At 42.5% G+C, this 19,800-nt stretch overlaps 1 protein-coding gene across 2 annotated transcripts in view; it reads right to left on the bottom strand.

The window, feature by feature from the left end:
* pear1 (platelet endothelial aggregation receptor 1) overlaps positions 1-19,800 on the bottom strand; it is a 56,956-nt gene that overhangs the window by 8,617 nt on the left and 28,539 nt on the right. Inside the window, exons 2-14 of one of the 2 annotated variants that reach the window (XM_033980856.2) lie at positions 14,574-14,770; positions 11,869-11,970; positions 11,676-11,776; positions 11,033-11,125; positions 7,983-8,229; positions 7,102-7,207; positions 6,892-7,028; positions 5,756-5,968; positions 4,063-4,237; positions 3,102-3,222; positions 2,259-2,422; positions 1,807-1,909; positions 1,018-1,170 (exon numbers count right to left, since the gene is read on the bottom strand). In XM_033980856.2, coding sequence (XP_033836747.1) covers positions 1,018-1,170; positions 1,807-1,909; positions 2,259-2,422; positions 3,102-3,222; positions 4,063-4,237; positions 5,756-5,968; positions 6,892-7,028; positions 7,102-7,207; positions 7,983-8,229; positions 11,033-11,125; positions 11,676-11,776; positions 11,869-11,970; positions 14,574-14,689 — 1,831 coding nt within the window. In that variant the 5' untranslated portion in view covers positions 14,690-14,770. Of the gene's footprint in view, positions 1-1,017; positions 1,171-1,806; positions 1,910-2,258; positions 2,423-3,101; positions 3,223-4,062; positions 4,238-5,755; positions 5,969-6,891; positions 7,029-7,101; positions 7,208-7,982; positions 8,230-11,032; positions 11,126-11,675; positions 11,777-11,868; positions 11,971-14,573; positions 14,780-19,800 lie in introns of both variants that reach the window. The other variant, XM_055227929.1, reaches the window with a different exon arrangement.

Raw genomic sequence — 19,800 nt, 5'->3', positions numbered from 1 at the left:
AAATTCATCACATAAGAACATCTTAGAAATCATAAACATGTTTTAAAGGACCTGTATCTGATTTCAAACCATGAGTCTGGAATACATTTTAATTTGAACTTTTAGCCTCTCCCACTTCATCTTTTCTGCCGCTGTGACATTGCACCATGGCACAGAAACAGCTGTTTGGGATAGTGCCAGGCAAGTGTTTCTTTATGGTTCTCAAATCTCTGCTGAATGCTTTTGCTGGTTCTTAGTAACACTGTGCCTGATGGGATGAGAAGAGGAAACCCTGTCAGTGGCTTCTGTGTCAGTTATTACCTGAAGGAATGCTAGGCCCTTTAATACCAAGTGTGCGTCTGTGTAATCGTTAGTCTTCAGGTGCAAAAGAAACATTCTATTCTGTCAAGTGTACACCTATGCAACTGAAAAAATGCACTCTCAAAGTTTATTGATGATGTTTAATCCTTGTATATAAGTACTGAAGTCATGATTTGGTCCTATTTAAGACCTGGTGAAGACATCAAATACAGTATATGAAGCAAAATGTACAGAATTATGTCTCCAAGAACTTTATTACAGAATTTCAGATTCTGATTCCTCGCAGTAGCTACTCTTTGCTTTTCATGATCAACTCTCCTGAAATGGTTTTGACTTCACTGCTGTGCCACGTCAGGGTCCATTAGTGGAACGCCAAGAGTGTAGAGCAGTGATCAAAGCAAAGGGCAATGGCTAGTTTGAAGAATTTAAAATATTAAACATGTTTTGAGTTATTTCACAGTTTTTTCTTTGCAACACTCATGGTAAAACTGGACAAAACGTTGCAGGAGTGAAGGCGTTTGGCTGCTCATCCAAGCTGCTTGGATGAGCAGCCAAACGTCTTCACTCCTGCAACTTTATAGAATTTTCTTTTACTATGGATCATACCTGTATGTTCAAACCTCTGACTGTAGCTGCTCGCAAACATGTTTAAATGACTCCCACAAAGCTACAACCATCCTTGTATTTCCCTGGACAGAGAGGATCAAGAGCACTCACTGGTCTGACAGCGCGGGCCCCAGTATCCCGGGCGGCACACGCATGTCCCGCTGTCCCGCAGGCAGGTAGCGCTGTTGGGGCAGTGCTTCACACAGCTCTGGTTACACCCGGGGCCCCACAGTCCGTCCGCACAGGGCTCATTGCATCGGGAGCCTGTCCACATCAGAGGACGGGGTAAGTCACAGGGACATGTCGTTTAAGTTGTTCAGGACTATTCAAAGTACTTAAAGTGAAGTACGTAGTAGTAAGAACCTGGACTAAAGAAGAAAGTGAGGGGGCGGGTCTGGGAGCGTAAGGAACAGTGTCTTGCCAGAGACTTAGTTTGGTGGGATAGTACCTGTGTGTATGTATAGGTCTACCAGTCTGTTGGAGGAAAAAAAATTGAGAAGAAAAGTACAAAAATACAGGAAGTAGCGCTGAGTTCTAAAAAGAAATCCCTCTGTCTTTGTCATCAACATAGAAAAGTCCATTTAAAAAGCAGAAACAATGAAAGAGACATTTCTGAGCTTTGGCCCTTGTTAACATTATGTTTTCTGTAACAGTCATGGAATTACTTCTGTGTATATCACATCTGCTGCCTGTGTCACACCAGGAAGTAAAATGAAAAACCTCACCAAAATTGTGAAACAAGGAAAAAGTAGAAGAAAAAAATTGAAATCTTTATCTATTATGATGTTAACCATGTTTTAGGGAAATGAGTCTGTCAAAAGCACTTTAAACTGTACTTTGGACATCTTGTATTATTTAAACGTGCACAGATTATTAGTTTTGAGTAATCGTGTGTCTGACCTGTCCAGCCCGACAGACAGCGGCACTCCCCGGTGGAGCCGTGGCACCCGTCGGCCTGTAAGCAGTCACACCTCTTCAGACAGCCGGGTCCGAAGTGTCCAGTCTGAGAATGAAATGAAAATATATATAAAAATGACAAACAAAACAAAGGATTAAAACAGCTTTATGCTTGTTTCACCGTTTGTTGTGTTTTTATTTATCACCAACTAGAGAAGGAAAAATCACACACAAATGCACACACACTTTTTTCATGACTAATCGCATGTGTAAATTGCTTGATCCCTCATAGTATGTTCCTTTAATATTAGAAAAGTAACTGTTCTGATTAACACCCAAAGAGAAACTGTACTAGAATAGATCCTTCCAGTGACTGAAAACAAACAGGCAGCTGTTACTCAAAATGGTCATGAAATGACTATATATTATGTATGTATGTTACATGAGCTACTTACAGGGCAGGGCTGGTCACAGAGCGCCCCCTGCCACCCGGAGGAGCAGGTGCAGGAGCCATCAGCAGAACTGCACTTGGCCCCATTGGTACAGGCACAGGTCCTGTTACAGCCGGGGCCCCAGGTTCCCTCTGAGCAGGGGGCCGAGCACTGCGGGCCCCTCCAGCCTGCACACACACAAACAGCACACACGCTCAAGGCTCCTGAGCACAGAGGGAGCAGGGATGTCACAAACTGATAATGTTTCCAGGAGGTAATTATGCAATGAAGATTTTAAATCAGGCATAGATGGAGACCAGACACACTGAAGGTGCATTTGAGTGTCACAGGGCTGTAAACATCACACACTTCCATCAAGAGGCATTATTTTAGGCGCCTGAAATAAGGGTGCAGACATTTTAAACTGAGGTCACAATGCATGCTTTTGCACCGCTGTAGACCCGGGCCTGTTTTAAAGGTTTGTGTTTAAAAAGCACACATTTTATCACTTTATATTTTGTTAAATGTAAACAATTTTAAACTCAACGCCCTTTATAGAAAAAAAGAAAATAAATAAAAAAATTATAAAATGAACAAATAAAAATAAAAGAATAAAATAAGAAAATAAGAAAATAAAATACAAATCTTTGGTCTAAATGTTTGTATTCAAGTGTCTCATGGGCCTATTGGGGTAACAAATGTCCATGGGAAAAATTATGTGAAATAATCTAATCATAGTAATCTATTATTATGATACAACAATTGTATCAAAATCTTTCGGGAGGGCTGGAACAAAAAATAAATAAACAGGATGCAGCGCACGTGTCACGACTCTAAACAATCGTGGAGTGAGTGCGGCGCGCCCACCGTCCTTGCAGTAGCAGGTTCCGTCCACCGGGGAGCAGTCTACAGCGTGGAGGCAGTCACACTCATGGGAGCAGTTGTGTCCGAAAGTGCCGCTCTTACACACCGTCTCACAGTGAGGCCCCTGGAACACAGCACCTCCTTAGAACACTATGTATATATTGTGAAAGCAGGTAGTCTAGGCCTTATGCAGTCTGCAGACATGCTTCTATACTGATCTACTGCTTCTGTTTAACGCAGCCCTTTGATCAAACACACCCACGCTCTGCTCCTATTGGTCAGCCTCTGTCATGCCCCCAGCTGTGACAGGTGGATTTAAAGGGCCCATATTACACTATTTTCTGATCTATGTTATAATGTTGTTTTCTCATCACAAACCGAACTGGAGTTGTGTTTTGTTTCATTCACACATGTTTAACACACACATCCTGTATATTTCTCTCTAACACCCTGTTCCACCTTGTGATGTCATGTGGTAATATAGGAAGCGCTCCACTGTGTTTTTAAACTCCATACACCTTCACTATAATCATTTGGATATTTTTAGCCCTGAAATTACCAATCTCTACTGAATTAAAGGTAAAAAGTAGCCGTTAACTTGACTACATTACAACTGCAAGTATCATAGTAATCAAAAAGCCAGTCTGGAGCGAGGCTGTTGAGAATAACCTCGGGGAACAGATTTTTCTGTTCTTAATGTTCATATCTTGACTTATAGACACAATAGCAAAATAAAAACACCAGGATCATGTAGAGCGTGTTAATACGAACATTTTAAGACCAAAATAATGAGCCTGACAGCAGCATTTGCAGAGAGAGGCAACAGCTTTTCAATGTAAAGTGAATTGGAGCCAGAGCCGATGGAACTGGACGCGTGCCCATGCTCACTTCCTAGTTGAAACGTGGCGGCTAGCGGGTTAGCTATGTAAATTTATATATACAGTAGAGTAGACTCTGTTCTTACCATGAACCCAGGTGCACATATACACCTGCCCGTGGCTCCGTCGCACGCTCCACCGTTCACACACAGACACGGCTCCAGGCAGGCGGGGCCATAAAAGCCCACTGCACACGTCTCGTTACAGTGAAGCCCCGCCCACCCCGGCTCACACGTGCACTCGCCCTTCATCGGGTGGCAGCTGTAGAGAGGACAACACAACAAGACATGGTCAGGTATGAAAATCTGTAATAAGCAGTAACCACAACTGATACTTTGCAGCTGATGTCATCAACAGTCTATGTGATGCTAACTGTAAGCACTGTTCTGTCTAAGACTTTGTTACACTTTAACCTGAGCTTTGTTTCAAGACAATCTGACCAGAAAGGGGTGAAATAGCTTGAAGTACAACAGGAGAGCTGATCTGTGCTGTTAAACAAGCCTGTAATCCGGTACAGTGCCTTTTTTTGTCTCCTGTATCTTTAACAAAACTGAGTACTTCTTCCACCATTGCTTACAAAGATTACAAATATACTTTTCCTTCGTGTGCGCATTAAAGGGTTAAACATCAGAGTGTTCGGCGCAGCCACAGACCCTCTCCCCTCCCTGTCCCCTCGTCCAGAGACACTTTCCCACACTGAATAAATGAGTGGAAACTTTGAGTTAGCTTAAGTTCAGAGTGCAGTTCACCCCGAGGCCAGTGGGGTGCGACACTGCTCCGGGTCTGGGGGCTTCTGCTAAAGTCATCAGTGCATTGGACCTTCTGTTCTGTGCACACGACCAAAACAGCTACGGCAGACACGAAGAATGAGCTCACATTGGCAAACACTAGAAAAAAACACTAGCTAACAGAGTACCTAGTTGCTAGTTGATGATCTAAGGGTTTTTCTGGGTGTATGAGGTATGAGGTAATCTCTGGGGGCCATAACCACTTAGTCCTTTGTAAACAAGCAGTAATATTTTTAAATCAATGGAGTGGAGTGGAGGTTTTTTTCTAAGACTGGGATGATATGTGAATGCTTTTTGGTTTTGAGTAAGAATAAGTGCAGCATCTTTTTGGATTAATTGCGACTGTTGAATAGATTTTTGAGTAAGATCACACAGAGGCCATTCCATCTAAGTTTTCTGCATCTGAAATGGACAAAAAAGTGCAAAGAAAATGTGTCTATGATAAATATTGACCCTCAAAAGTCATTGTCCCTTCTAACATATATTGAACAAGTCCATATAGTACGCTGTCAAGCCTAAACTACTCTTATATTCTTCAAAATCGACTTTTTGAAGCTTTCCGACATTTTACACGGTTTTAAATGTCATCCATGCATGTTTGAGTAATTTAGTGATCTCTCCATAAACCCATATTTCGGTTAGCTGGAAGATTCAGTCAAAGGCTCCACCCACAAGCGTATGTCACTCATGCTCCTACATGACAATTCCCCGTAAATATCCCAAAGCATGATACAAAACAATATACTACAACTTCACAAACCTGACGCTATGTGCAGTAGTTAGCCTTCATTAGCCGATTGTAAAGCGACAACGCTCCGACGGGGGAGTGGCTTTTGACTCAGTGTTTTCAGCGTATATAGCATTTTCAAAACAATAAAAGGTAACACGGTGATCTAAATATGTTAAATGTTAGCAGTTAATACCCCACAGAAGTAAAATACCCCGTCTTTAACAAAATATAAGGATCTTGCTGCGTGAGGTGCGGTCTGACCTGAGCGTGTTCTTGTCCTCGCACAGGCAGCTCTTCTCACAGTGCATGCCGTAGTAGCCGTGGCCGCACATCCGCTGCGTGCACTGAGGGCCCCTGAACCCGGGTTCGCACAGACACCCACCGTCGATGTTGTAGCACCGGGCCCCGTTAGCACAGTCACAGGTCCCGGAGCAGTCCTGACCGAAGGAGCCCACCGGACACTCCTCACTGCACCTGCGGAGGAGTGCGAGGTCACATGGTCAGCCGGGCACTCGCAACCAGAGGGGTGGGTGGGGCATGAGCCTTAGAGTGGAGCTAAACACTAAATCCACGTTTTTTACGACTAAATTGTGTATACAGTGTTTGAATAGCATTATCTTCTGTTCCTAGTTATTTTTGGAGGGGTAATTTTAGGTCAATTTTGAGTTTTCTGGTCAAAAACGCCTATATCTAAGATCGTGGTGTTCAGTGGCCTCTGCAGTTTTCAGTAGTTGGTGACACCACAAATGACTGTTTTGATTGCAGCCAGATGTTTCTGATTACAAACACCTGACTGCAGTGAAGTGAAGTGTGGATACCTGTTAGACCAATCACACTGTTCTTATACCCCCAGACACAGCCCCTCCTCCCCCCTCACTTTCCTCTTTAGTCCTCCAGACCCCGCCCCTCCTCCTCTGTCACTCTCCCCTTTAGTCCTCCAGATTCTGCCCAGTGTGTATTTGAAATGTGGTTGTGGGCAGAGTTTGGGTGTTTAGTGCCACTTTAAGGAACACCTGGTGGATTTAGTTGGGATGGGAGGGTAACATAAACAGAAAACAGGGGTTGAAGTCATCCCCAGAGGGCTACAGTCTGGCTCGTGCCCTGGTTTATGGGCTTCCTGAGGAGGATGTCCAGGATGTGGAGGATGTGCAGGATGTCCAGATGGGAGGTACACAGTTAAAAAAGGACATGCTGCTTTCACCGAAAATGTGTGAGCCAATACAAAATCTAAACCTACTGTCCTTACACTAGTGTCGTTTTTGAGAGATCTGTGCTGCACCAGCTGAATACTGCTGGTTGTGTTTACATGTGTGTTTGTGTGTACGTGTATGTACATATGTGTACACGTGTGTCCATGTGTGTACAGTCCAAGCTACAGACTGTCCCTTGGTCCTTACCGGGGCCCCGTGAAGCCCTCTGTGCACTGGCACTGGCCGGACTCTGGGTGGCAGCGTCCTCTGTTGTGACACACACACTCAGCTGAACAGTTGGGCCCATAGCGTCCTGCAGGACAGCGCTCTGTGCAGACGGAGCCCTGACAACAGCACACATACAGGTTTACATACATACATGTGTTAGGTCCATGTACCACTGTGTGTTATACTCACAGTCCAGCCTGGAGGACAGGCGCACACACCCTTCCCTCTGCACACACCTCCGTTCTGACAGGGGCAACGTGCTGGGCAGCGGCCCCCAGTACACGGCTTGTCACAGCTGAGGACCACACAGGTATCACAGGTCAACAAATCAACACCACATAGGACAGTCCTTTAAGAACACATGGTGCATTTTTGCGTTCTGATGGACTTGGGATAAGTATTTCACATTTTCCAACTTAAAATATTGTCTGCATTTGAAAAATAGACTTTATAAACTACACCTCTGTTTCCAATGTATTATTAAGGCTTTGGAGCTCCCTCTGCTGTCAACAACTGTCATGTACAACGGCAAACTAAACAAATGAAGCCTTTATTCTCTGAATGCTATGCTAATAGAGACATGCTATGCTAATGCAGATAAGCTATGCTAACAGAGCTACATGTTCATTGTGAACACAGTTTGACCGCAGAATAATTCAAGTCATGGTTTATTGTTTTAAAAACTGGAGAAGTCTATATTTTTTATCTGTGATAAAACTCAACGGGTCTCAGAGAAGACAAATTTGGATTATTGGCTTTATGAAACAAGTGAATGAAGCAAAATACAAGGGGACAGTATAGCTGTAGTTAATTTTGCACAATATGTGTTTAAGACTAGATCTGATTTCAGAATGTTCGCCTGTTTTTCTGGTTTGGCTAAAAACAAACCAACAAACAGACTGCTTGAAAACAGAGTGTTTTGTGGTAATGTTGTGAATGAGGTTAAGTGTGAAGAAATGTGAATGTTGTTTTTGTATAAAACAGGAGTCTCCTTCTACAGAAAATGTGCTGAAAGTAAATAAACACATTACTAAACATCATGTAAAGATACCACACACAGCTGTACTCACTAGACTCCGCTGAATCCGCTGTGGCACACACACTCCCCTGTCATCCGGTTGCAGGACCCCCCTGCTCCACATCTGCACCTCTGCAGACAGGACATCCCATAGGTGCCCGGGGGACAGGGCTCCTCGCAGTGCACCCCAGTGAAGCCCGCGGAGCACCCACACCGTCCTGTCACCGGGTCACACTCGGCCCCATTCTCACACTGACACCTACGGGTGCAGCGGGGGCCCCAGTGCTGCGCATCACAGTCTGTAACCAGAGGAGAGCGTCAGACTGTGGGACGGCAGATAATCCTAGTGTTCTGTGTAAAGATGTCAAAAGTACTGCTGTGTTAACTCAAATATTTTTATCAATGACATATTTTAGTGATTAAAACTAAATCAAAAAAATTAAAAGGCAGTCATAAAAAACTAAAACTAAAATAAGATATTTCTGTAGAGTAACAGTACAGATTTTTTTTTTTTTAATTTAAATGAATGACAGGTATGAGTGGAGACTAGTTCCACGTCGCTCTTTTCAATCCCCAGAGCCCCAAAGCAGAGCGTAAACAAACACACCGTCCAAGAACACATCTGTACCAGGACACAAAGCCAAACAATTTTTCTTTGTTAAAATATAAAATGTACTTTCTGGTTGACTGCAGCTGTGGAACACTCTGGTTCAGTGGGAGACTTGTGGGAGTCAAGGCCAAAGTGTCGTAGGTAAAGAATTTATATTTTATTACTGCTGCTTTTAAAACAACATGTTCTGATCTTATCCTTGTCCTTGTTGGTCGCTTTAAAGCATTTAAAAACACTATTAAACGCTCTATTGGTGCAGCAGCTCTTCTGTGTAAAGAGTCTGCACCGGTCTCTCCAGCGTAACATATTATCACACAGTTTTAACTCTTTAGCTATAGTTGTAATAAATTTGGCAGCATTCGCTAAACTACTTCATTTGCATTTCCCTTACCTCAGATTTTGCAAAAAAAACAAAACAAAAAACCACCACATTTTGCTAATTAATTCACTTATAGGAGCCAAACTCTGCTGCGTCTTCTGCGAGAAACCACATCGAGCTCCACTTTAGCGTGTTTAACACATGAGCAAACGATTAGTCGAAGGCCCTTTGTCGACTAAATTAGCGTGACATTATCGTATATATGTTTTTAAGTTACAGAATGTGACATAATACCTCCCAAAAACCCAGAGTAAAAGACCATTTGTGAAGCAGCAGTGACTCAAAGCTTTAGTGTTGTGTCCTTGGGCAAAACACTATATAAATGTTTTAATAGTGAGTGTAAATGTGGGACAAAGGATCGGAACAAACCCATAACCCGGCGTGTTTACAGCATGCGTGTCATTAGCGTGGCTGTCTTGACCAGTTATACCAAAAATGTAAGATGGCGAGCGTGGGTAGCCGTAGCACTTTGAAGCGCGCTCAAATGTCTTTGTTCAATTATTTTCAAATGTTTTTAATCCAAACAGTCAAGATGGAGGTTGGCTTTTCTGGTGCTCGTGATAGTGTGTTGTGATTGGCCAGCGCGCAGACACGGCTGCTCTTGGATTTGTGAAAACCTTAAACTACAGCTGCCTCAACAGAAAAAAGTCACATTGTTCCTCTGACTAGTTTATTCTGCTCTGTTAGTCTCCGTTTAAAATGACAACCATCCCCAGACAAATTTCTATGTGTTTTCATTTCTATTTTAATTTAAAACGTTTAATAAAGACAATCAGAAGTGCACGGTTAGCACGCTAGTTATTATTAGCTTTACCATGACGCCATAGATTGTATATATAACTGGACATAGCTAACCTGCTAGCCGCCTCGTTCCAAATAGGCAGTGACCATGAGCACGATTCTGTTCCGTCACCCCTCTCTTGTCGTTTTGGTCTTAAAATGTCGGTATTAACCAGTTCTACATGTTCCCGGTGTTTTGATCTAAGTATTTTATCCTTAAATCAAGATATAAACATTAGTAACAGACAAATGAGCTGCCCTCTTTCCCCGAGGTCGCTCCCGTTGGCGTTAGCAACAGGTTTGATTGACAGCGTTGCTAAGCCCTAAGGGAAGGGGTGTTACTTTAAAACCTTCAGTCCCGATTGGCTCTTTGGTTGCTATGATACATGCACTGAGATGATCAAATATGGCTCCAAATTGAATGCAATAGCAACAGCAATAGCCTGGACGGGCTTCATTTGGCTGGAGCCGATCGCTACACTCGCTCAGTCCGCTTCGCCAAACTTCGCTCTGGTCTCTAAACGTTGTGAAAAGTGCTTATAAATTCATTGCAGTGAGTAATTAGGATGTTCTGAATGCCTGAGGTAAGTGAGGATTAACTTTTGACCACTGCAAAATGTTTAAAATGGACTAGTTCTGTATTTCACGTTCTAAGATATAGTGATAAACATTCCATATTTGAGTGATAACATGTTTGTGACAGCGCTCCGGTCATGTCCCCGCTATGTGCCGGTCCCACTGGGGAATGAGGGTCTGATCCCGGGACACGGCCTCTCTGCTGGTTCCCACAGCCCCAGCAGGACTCTCACTACACTGATGAACCACGGATCTTTCTCCTCTCGTACTGAACTGGATTCGATGTGTGCAGGTTTTTTAACAGAGCTTTGGTGTAATCCCTTAATTGTCCAGGCACATTCCATCGCAGAAGAAAATTGAATCCTGTAATTTACAAGTCAGACCCAAATCAAAACAAAAAAAAAACAACAGGGGTATTCAGAGGATGCTAACGGCACGTTTCCACTATCCTTACTTGGCCCTGGTGTGACGTGTTTCCACTAGCCCTTCTTTAAGTACTTGTTGTAACGAACAGGTACTAAACTGTTGTAACTGTCTCTCATTGGTCAGAGTGTTGGCAGAATCCATGGTTACCAAAAAGTTTCCACAGATATTGATTTACTGTTGGCCAAGTAGGGCTGGTGGAAACAGGAGTTAGATCAGGTGACAGTTGACACCTTAGGGTAGTTCAGTGGACTTAATTAATAACTGCAAGTCCTTTTAAGGTGACGAAAACATAAACGTAAATTAGTGAAAGGGGCTAAAATGTGTGACTCACCACTGGAGCAGTCGGGGCCCCTCCAGCCCCCCTCACACTGGCACCGCTCCGGGGCCACACAGCGCCCGTGAACACACTCCTTGGTGCAGCGAGCTTAGGGCAGACACACACACACACAGAGTCAGCACAGAGTCGGGAGTGGTTCACTAATTGACAACTGTCGCCTGGAGAGTGAGAGCTGTGGAGGATTTTTGTGTCAAAATTAGAATGTTTAATTTGCTTAAATAAACAGTAAAGGATTATTAAAAGACGGGCATCGCTGATTGACCACGTTAATCAAAGGGGGCGCTCTTTCACTGTTTGATTTTGTAATTTTATGTTGGTTAAATCAACAATTTTATTAATCTGTTGCTGTGAGTTGGGGCTGTACACGAATAAAATTGAAAACCGACATATGTAAAATCCATAGTACAACTGTAAAAAAAAAAGTCTGTTGTCACCTCCCCCCATCTCCGTCTGCTCGGATCAAAAATGTCACAGCAAAAGTAGCCAAATAGCTACCATTACTTCAACCAATACAGCTCTCAAAAGTATCACTTATCTGACTGTGTCTTTTTAATAATCCAAACTAAAAAAAAAAAAAAAAAGGTCCATTCTCCCCAATGACCCTTGGGCCAAACACCTCCTCCTCCCGGATTCTTACCCACACACTTGTCTGCGCTCTCGTAGTAGCCAGGGCAGCACTGGTACCTGCGGCGGTAGTCTGTCTTCACGGCTTGTCTGTAAGCTGTTCTGTACACCACTCTGCAACACGCAACGTTAACGGGCTCAATGTTCCGCAGTGTGGCTTTAAGTGTTGCTCTACTAAATGAATAAAAAGAAAGCCCACGACTCACCTGTGGCGCACACATCTGTAGCGGTCCTGCCCGCTCACACAGGCCTCCTCCGACACCTGGTCGAAGGGCTGCGAGTACGATTCCTTCACAGACGTGGTAAATCTGCGATAGAGAGGACGTTAGCTTACACAGCACATTCTCAGCAGGTCTGTCACGAAAACACATCAGCTTTGTTATTATATTATTGTTCTTTCATCAAAAACATGCCTGAAGAGGTTTTAGATGTCATTCACGCGTGTTTGAGTAATCTAGTGATCTCTGTCGGGCCCTAGTCGCACCCTTTTGACGGTTAGCTGTATGCTTCTGTACAACGCTCCGCCCACAAGCCGTCACCCATGCTCCCACACGACGATTTTCCATAAATATACAAACGCATGAAACAAAACAATACACTACAACTTCACAAACCTGACGCAATGTGCAATAGTTACATTAGCGGGACGCAAACTGACTGTGATTACCGAAATATATTTATTATTTGATTTCTGGACCTTTAAGATGACCAAACTGATGTAAACCGCACAATCTGATGTGAGCGAAAACCAGTCGATGTTTGATGTCTGATGTTTACGCGCCATAAATAAATCAATAGTCTAATAATTCAAAAAAATCTGTTAAGAATCAGATTTTGATTGTGCATGTAACTGCAGCCACTGACTGTTGTTGTGACAGCGCTCTGAAAGGGGAGTGACTACAGCATTTTCAAAACAATAAAAGGCAAAATGATGATCTAAATATGTTATGTGTTAGCAGTTAATACCCGTGTTATAGATGTTTCCTCTTCTCATCTTACAGCGAACAGCAAGGAGGGTTTGAATAAGGCTCGGGAGAGATCGTTAGAGGCATGTTTTTAATGAGGGAACGATGTTATAACATGGTAGAAGGTTCCAAAAAGTCAAATAGCAAAATGAAATACAGTGGTCCCTCTTTTTATCAGGGGGTTACGTTCTAAAAACAACCCCCAATAGGCAAAATCTGACTTTTTTTTACAATTATTCTATATGTTTTGCAGCTGTAAACCCCTCACCACACACTTTATACACTTTTCTCAGATAGACATTAACATTTTCTCACATTTCTCTCTTGTTTAAACTCTCTCAAAGTTCAAACCTTCGTAGGCGCCTTTGTCGGTGCAGAACGTTTCATCGACATTGTGGGTTTTGTCGGGGAGAGAACAAATCGCAAACATACAGCACTTCAGAGTCACACTGCGATCCAACGTTTATGTAAATTTGTCTGAACACATTCTGTACTGTACAGGAGACTCGGAGGAGACTGATGGACAATGGTCTACAGTCCCTCAGCCAATCAGGATGCAGAACACAATGCACGTTCAGACGGTGTAAAAAAAAGCATGAAAAATCGCACTAAAAAACCCCGCAAAACAGCGAGGCCGCGAAAGCTGAAACGCGATATAGTGAGAGACAACTGTACTTTAGTAGTTAGTAGCTATAATGAGTCAAAAGATATTTATTCAGCCTTCTACAACTCAAATTATGTTTAGTTACTTTTTAGTTTATTGGTTTCTTTTAACAGGGACCACATGCAAACACATTAAGCTAAAGCTGGTTTCAATCGGGAGTTGCTGGGCAGGTTACAAACAATTAAAGTACATTTAAATATCCAGTCATTTACAATCAAACCGTGCACTCTCCCACTCTTTCATTTAAAAACACTACACTCCACATTTCCACATTTAACAGTGCTCAAATATATGTCAAAAATGATCATATAAGCTACCACGTGCAAGTCAGTGTCGTTCACCGAGTTGACTTTTTCTAACATTATAAGTCGAAGGAAAGTTTCAGTCTGTCTGGAGCCTGTTTCATTCTTTAAGTCTCTTGTACAAGGAGGCCGTCTGCACAAAGACAGAGCTACATCTGGGGAGTCTGCAGTCACTGTGACATGTGGATCTGGATGTTCTGGGCGTCCCCTCAGAGCAAAGCTGGACAAATCTCTCAATTTTTCTCTTGTTGGATTCTTTAAAAATTCGATGTATTAATGGCACATCTGAATACACAATCAAATGATCAAAGTTTAGCATTTTATATTTTGTAAGAGTTTGACAGTGATGATGCTTTAGTGGTTGCTTGTCCAGCACTTTTCTGCCTGACTATACAGAGACTTTAGTTGTTTTAATTATGTCTCACTTGCTTGAGATCAACTGGAAATGCAAGAGTTTATTTGACTGTAGTAAAAGAAAAATAACAAAAAGTACTACTATGAGAAAAAGTATCTGCCCTCCCAACATACTTTTCCATCTTTCATTTATTACAAGTCGATATAGTAATTATTGTGACAGGTCTAACTCTGATGATGAGCTGCGACGATCATCGACTAAAGGTGAGTAGTCGACAGAAGTGGGTAGTACTCAGTTACTCAGCTATTTACTTGAGTAACTTTTTAAAGAAATTGTACTTTTAAGAGTACTTTTTCTAGCTGCATATTTTACTCTCGTGTATTTCTTTTTTTTATTGAAGTTACAATACTCTTAGTCGAATAAAAGTTTTGGTTACTTTAGTTTCCCAAACACTTTTTTACTCTTTCCTTGAGCACTACTTGCTTCTTCAAAATAATATTACTCAAGCAAAAGTACAGTTACTCTGACTTGAGTACAATTTTTGGCTACTCTACCCATCTCCGCTAGACGACTGCTAAGATAATCGTTAAGCTGCAGTCATAGTTTGAGCATAAACATGTCTCACGTCTCCCAGAGGCTGCAGACGTTGGGGTCCCGGGGGTCCAGGCAGGAGCAGAGGGGGAAGAAGAGCCAGAGGAGGAGTAAGGTGTGGTGGTGCAGGGAGGGGACAGGGGCAGGCATGGTGCTGGGAAGAGGCGGGCCTTTTGGGGGCTTCACATCGACATCACCCCCTTAAACGGTGCGGTAGAAGAGGGCTCGCGTCTGCTCCGTCTGTGGAACAAAAAAACCAACAAGAGGAAACACATTGAGGATTAAACCTTACAAAGAAATACTTGCTGAACTGGGGAAAAATAATATTAACCAATTTAAAATGGAACTAAACACCAAATCTACTGTTCCTAGTCATTTTGTGGTCATTTTTTGTGCAAACTAGGACAATTTGCAGTTTTCTGGTCAAAAAACAGTCAAAAACTAAGCGTGCGCTGGTTCTAGTGGCTGCTGCAATTTCAAGTACTACACGACATCACGCAACACTGCCTTGATTACAGCCAAGTGTTTCTGATTACAAACATCTCGCTGCAGGGATGGACTTTGACGTGTGGATACCTGTTAGACCAATCACACAGTTCCTTATACCTCCAGATCCTCTCCCCGTCACTCTGCCCTTTCGTCCTCCAGCTCTATTTGCAATGTGGTTGTGGTCAGAGTTTAGGTGTTTATTCCCACTTTAATGTCTTGCCTTCCCAGAATTGTAAAAACCTGCCCATTGCCACACAGCAGGATTATGTTAAAAGCAACACAAAATAACCACTGTCGTAATATTTGCCTTTCACTTTCATTTCCAGATGTGTAAATGAACTTAAACTTTGACTGAATCATGACTTAAAGGTAGGTTACGTACCCTGTGGTCTTACTGTTTTAAAATAGTATTAACATATATGAACAGGCCTCATGCGAAAGCTCAAAACCTCCAGAATTCAGTCACTGAGCTGTAGAGGCTGCACTAGCACTGATTCATGATTGGCTGCAGGTGCTGGGGTTTACGTAGTGACCATTCAGATCAGAGAGAGGCATTTTAGGTTTAAACCAACTGGATTTTGTTGTAGAAACTGGAAAAAGTGAGTAGCCGATTCTGCTTTCTTACTGAATAAAAGCAAACAACTTGTCCATCATGTTTTTGTAATCAAGAATAAATCAGCATTACGATTGTTATCAGTAAAAGCTGTGTTTGATTTGAACATGTTTACCTCATATCCGTGGACACAGATACGTCTCGTTAAAGAAATATTTCACCGTACCCTTCAGTTTTAGGTCCATGCTCCCACCACAGCCCAAAGCCCAAAGCCACGACATTTAATAATGCAACCAGCATCGGAATTTTATAACCATAACATTCAAGATGGCGACATCAGGTCAGTTTGTATTTTCAGTAATCGGGAAATGTCAACATTCTACAGAGAAAAGATTGAAAAGGCAGTACACAGTAGACCTAACATAAGTACACAGTAGGCTTAACAGCACAACTCAACGCAGTACAAAAAATATACAACATTTTCCCATTAGTACAAAGAAAATGTACAAACAGTAAATATTGACCTTGAAAGATTATTATTCCTCCTGTCATATATTGAAGGATGTGTCAATACAGTAGGTCTAACAGCAGCCTGCGTTCTATTACACACAACTCACTGACCACAGAGTGAATCACACGGCTCTACTTCACTTTACGGCTCTACTTCACTTTACGCCTGCATCTTCTTCCAAAAGTCCCGCTGCTGCATGGAGAGGCCTCTGTACTTTGTGTGACTAGTGTTTTATGAATCATCATTTACTGTACTAGGACTGCATACCAACATTACCAGCATTGCACACTCACATTAGGCCTACTGTACCAGGAGCCTACATCCTGCTGTGTCTACCTCACTTTTACATCTTCCATCTGCTGCTGCTGCACGGAGACACTGTGTTCAGAGCATTTCATGAATCTTACGGCCTACTGTACCAGGACTGTACTCCTCACATTAGGCCTACTGTACCAGGACTGTACTCCTCACATTAGGCCTACTGTACCAGCACTGCAGACTAGGGATGGGGCAGGTAACAATAATATCATTTATCGTGGATCAACAATAATCGTTCATGGGACATTTTACATAATCCTGATATCGTCTCCATTATATCTCCAGAACGTGCAGAAAAAAGCTACTTCTTCGTGATTTTCGTAGCTGTTTTCCATGTTTAAGCAGTATACCTGTTTAAACATGGAACGTATTCATAACATTCAAATTATAATTATTAATATCCATAACATTTTTAAACAGCAGCCTTAATAATTGTTAGACGCAATAATTTTAGGCTTTGTAATCGCAACACAAAATTTGAATATGGTCCCATGTCCACTGCACTTTCCTCTCATTAGGCCGAGCAGTGTCATATATATAAATGGACATAGCTAACCCGCTAGCCGCCGCCACGTTCCAAATAGAAAGTGATCATGCGCACGCTTCCGGTTCCATCGTCTCTGGTTCCAAGTCACTTAACGTTAGAAAACCGTCGCCCTTCTCTCTGTAACTGCTGCTGTCAGACTCGTCATTTTGGTCTTAAAATGTTCGTATTAACCCGCTCTACGTGATCCTGGGGTTTTTATTTCGCTATTGTGTCCATAAATCTTTCCCAGAGGCCACTCCCGCTAGCATTAGCAACATGTTTCACTGACAGCGTCGCTCAGAAGGGGCGTTACCTTCAACAGCGTCGCTCCAGATTGGCTCTTTGGTTGCTATGATACTGCTGTTAGCCTTTAAAAGTTACTTAAGTAAAAGTGACGGAGTACTACCCTCTGTGGTGTGAGTGCAGTTTGGGTCAGATACACAGAGATACGTAATAGTTTTGAGAGCTTTTGCCACGCCCCCTTTTTAGTCGGCCAATCGATCGGCACGGCGTGTCTTTAGTCCGATAAGATGTGCAGATCACCGAAACAAAAGCAAATGCAGTTCGCGGCAAATAGCTAAGCCGCTGCCGCCATCTTGAATGTTTTGGTTAGTTTCAGCCCCTTCGTTCTGCTGAGCTTCACCACTCCACTGTCGCTCACACTTTCCATTCTTTCTCTCCTTTTTTCAGACCCTAACCTCTGCATGGAAAGTTCATTCTGCACACTGTGGGGCCCTGTTTGGAGCACTATTTTTATAAATCAGATTCATGCTAGTTCTGGTGGGACACTTCCAAATAATGGATCATAAAACGGAGGAACTAGAGAATAGTGTTGTCACGATACTAACACTGCAAACTCGAGTTCAATACTAAGGAATAGATGATTGATTGATTCGCGATACTGATTCTGATGCCACGATCATTAAAAACACTGTTGATTTAGATAGCAGAATGTGTTTTTCCACATTAAATGGCAGTACTTTCCTTTCTATTCCCATGTGGCCTTATATCTGTGTAATCCCTCAGTCGTCCAGTAGGTTCCATATTGGTCCATGGGCGTCTACTCGTCTGTGTGTCTTATACTCGTTCTGACACAGCTTTAAATCATCCTAAAGCTACTCAGGTAAGGTTCTGTTTTTAGAGATTTACACAAAAGAGTCGCTGAATTCATTTGGAATAAGTGCCGCCCCGAAATTAAATTGGAAAAATGGCAGTTGGTTGCGAAAGCTGGAGGTCTCGCTGTGCCAAATATTCGGTGCTTCTTCTCCGCAGTACAGCTCAGTAATTAGAGTGAGTTGTACAAGATTCGGGAAATTTTAATCTAGAATTGGAATCGTTAGGACGTAACCCGCAACGTCTTTCAAAAACACCATTTCTACCGACTTTACAACAACAGATACCACTAGAGAAAAAGTTAGCGATATCTTAAACACGCGGAATACGATTAAGAAGGAATTTTCAGTTAGTCTAAATATTCATTTCTAGCTCCTATATCTGATAACCCCAGCTGCGCTCCTTCCTGCATGGATGTTGTTTCCACGGAATAGGAGAATTACGACATTAACGTTATTATCTGAAAGCGATATCCAGTCATCTAGTCCGTTACATGACAAATTTAAACCGCCAAACTAACAGAACATTCAAGATGGCGACATCGGGTCAGCTGTTCATGCATGTTTTTTCAATTATCTCAAAAATGTCTAAACGCTACAGAAAAAAAAAGATTAAAAAGCCAGTTCACGGTAGGGATCGAGCGATAGGGTTTTTTTCATGGATGATGCCGATACAGATGGTTTAGGGTCCAGAGGAACTGAAGGTCGATATATATTGAGCCGATATATAAGACCGATTTTGTTTATTTTTTATTTTGTTTATTTATTACAAACTCACTCACAGCCTCCTTATATATCAGCCAAATGATATATTGGCATGTCTCTAGTACATAGTAGGTCTAACAGCAGTACACACGTCCAACAGCAGTACGCAGTAGGTCTAACAGCAGTACACAGACCTAAAAGCAGTACACAGTAGAGCTAAGAGAAGTACACAGACCTAAAAGCAGTACACAGACCTAAAAGCAGTACACAGCTGGTCTAACAGCAGTACACAGTAGGTCTAACAGCAGTACACAGTAGGTCTAACAGCAGTACACAGACCTAAAAGCAGTACACAGTAGGTCTAACAGCAGTATACAGACACAGCAGTACACAGTAGAGCTAAGAGCAGTACACAGACCTAACAGCAGTACACAGTAGAGCTAACAGAAGTACACAGAAACAGCAGTACACAGCTGGTCTAACAGCAGTACACAGTAGGTCTAACAGCAGTACACAGTAGGTCTAACAGCAGTACACAGTAGAGCTAACAGAAGTACACAGAAACAGCAGTACACAGCTGGTCTAACAGCAGTACACAGTAGGTCTAACAGCAGTACACAGTAGGTCTAATAGCAGACTGCATTCTGTTACACACAGCTCAGCACAGAGCAGAATGAATCACACGGCTCTACTTCACTTTACGTCCTCCATCTTCTTTCATAAGCCCCACAGCTGCACGAAGACGTCTGTGTACTTTGTGTGAGTAGTGTTTTATGAATTATTAGGCCTACTCTACCAGCACTGCATTAGGCCTACTGTGGGAGAATTATGGCATTAGTGTTATTCATGCTTTAAATGAAGGCAATATCATCCAATCATTTAGTCAGTTACGTGACACATTTAAATACCCAAACAATATTTTTCTTCAGATATTTGCATATTAGTTTGCTCTAACTGCTCGACTCGGTTTCACAGTACAAACAAGAAGTAGGGCCACACCGTCTAGAGCGAATTTCACTTTCAAATGAATTCACACTTATAAAAACC

The sequence above is a fragment of the Periophthalmus magnuspinnatus genome, chromosome 16 (genome assembly GCF_009829125.3).
Source record: "Periophthalmus magnuspinnatus isolate fPerMag1 chromosome 16, fPerMag1.2.pri, whole genome shotgun sequence".
NCBI classification, from domain to species: Eukaryota; Metazoa; Chordata; class Actinopteri; order Gobiiformes; family Gobiidae; genus Periophthalmus; species Periophthalmus magnuspinnatus.
The sequence above is the reverse complement of the archived record's forward strand: the minus strand, read 5'-3'. Positions and strand labels throughout refer to the sequence as shown.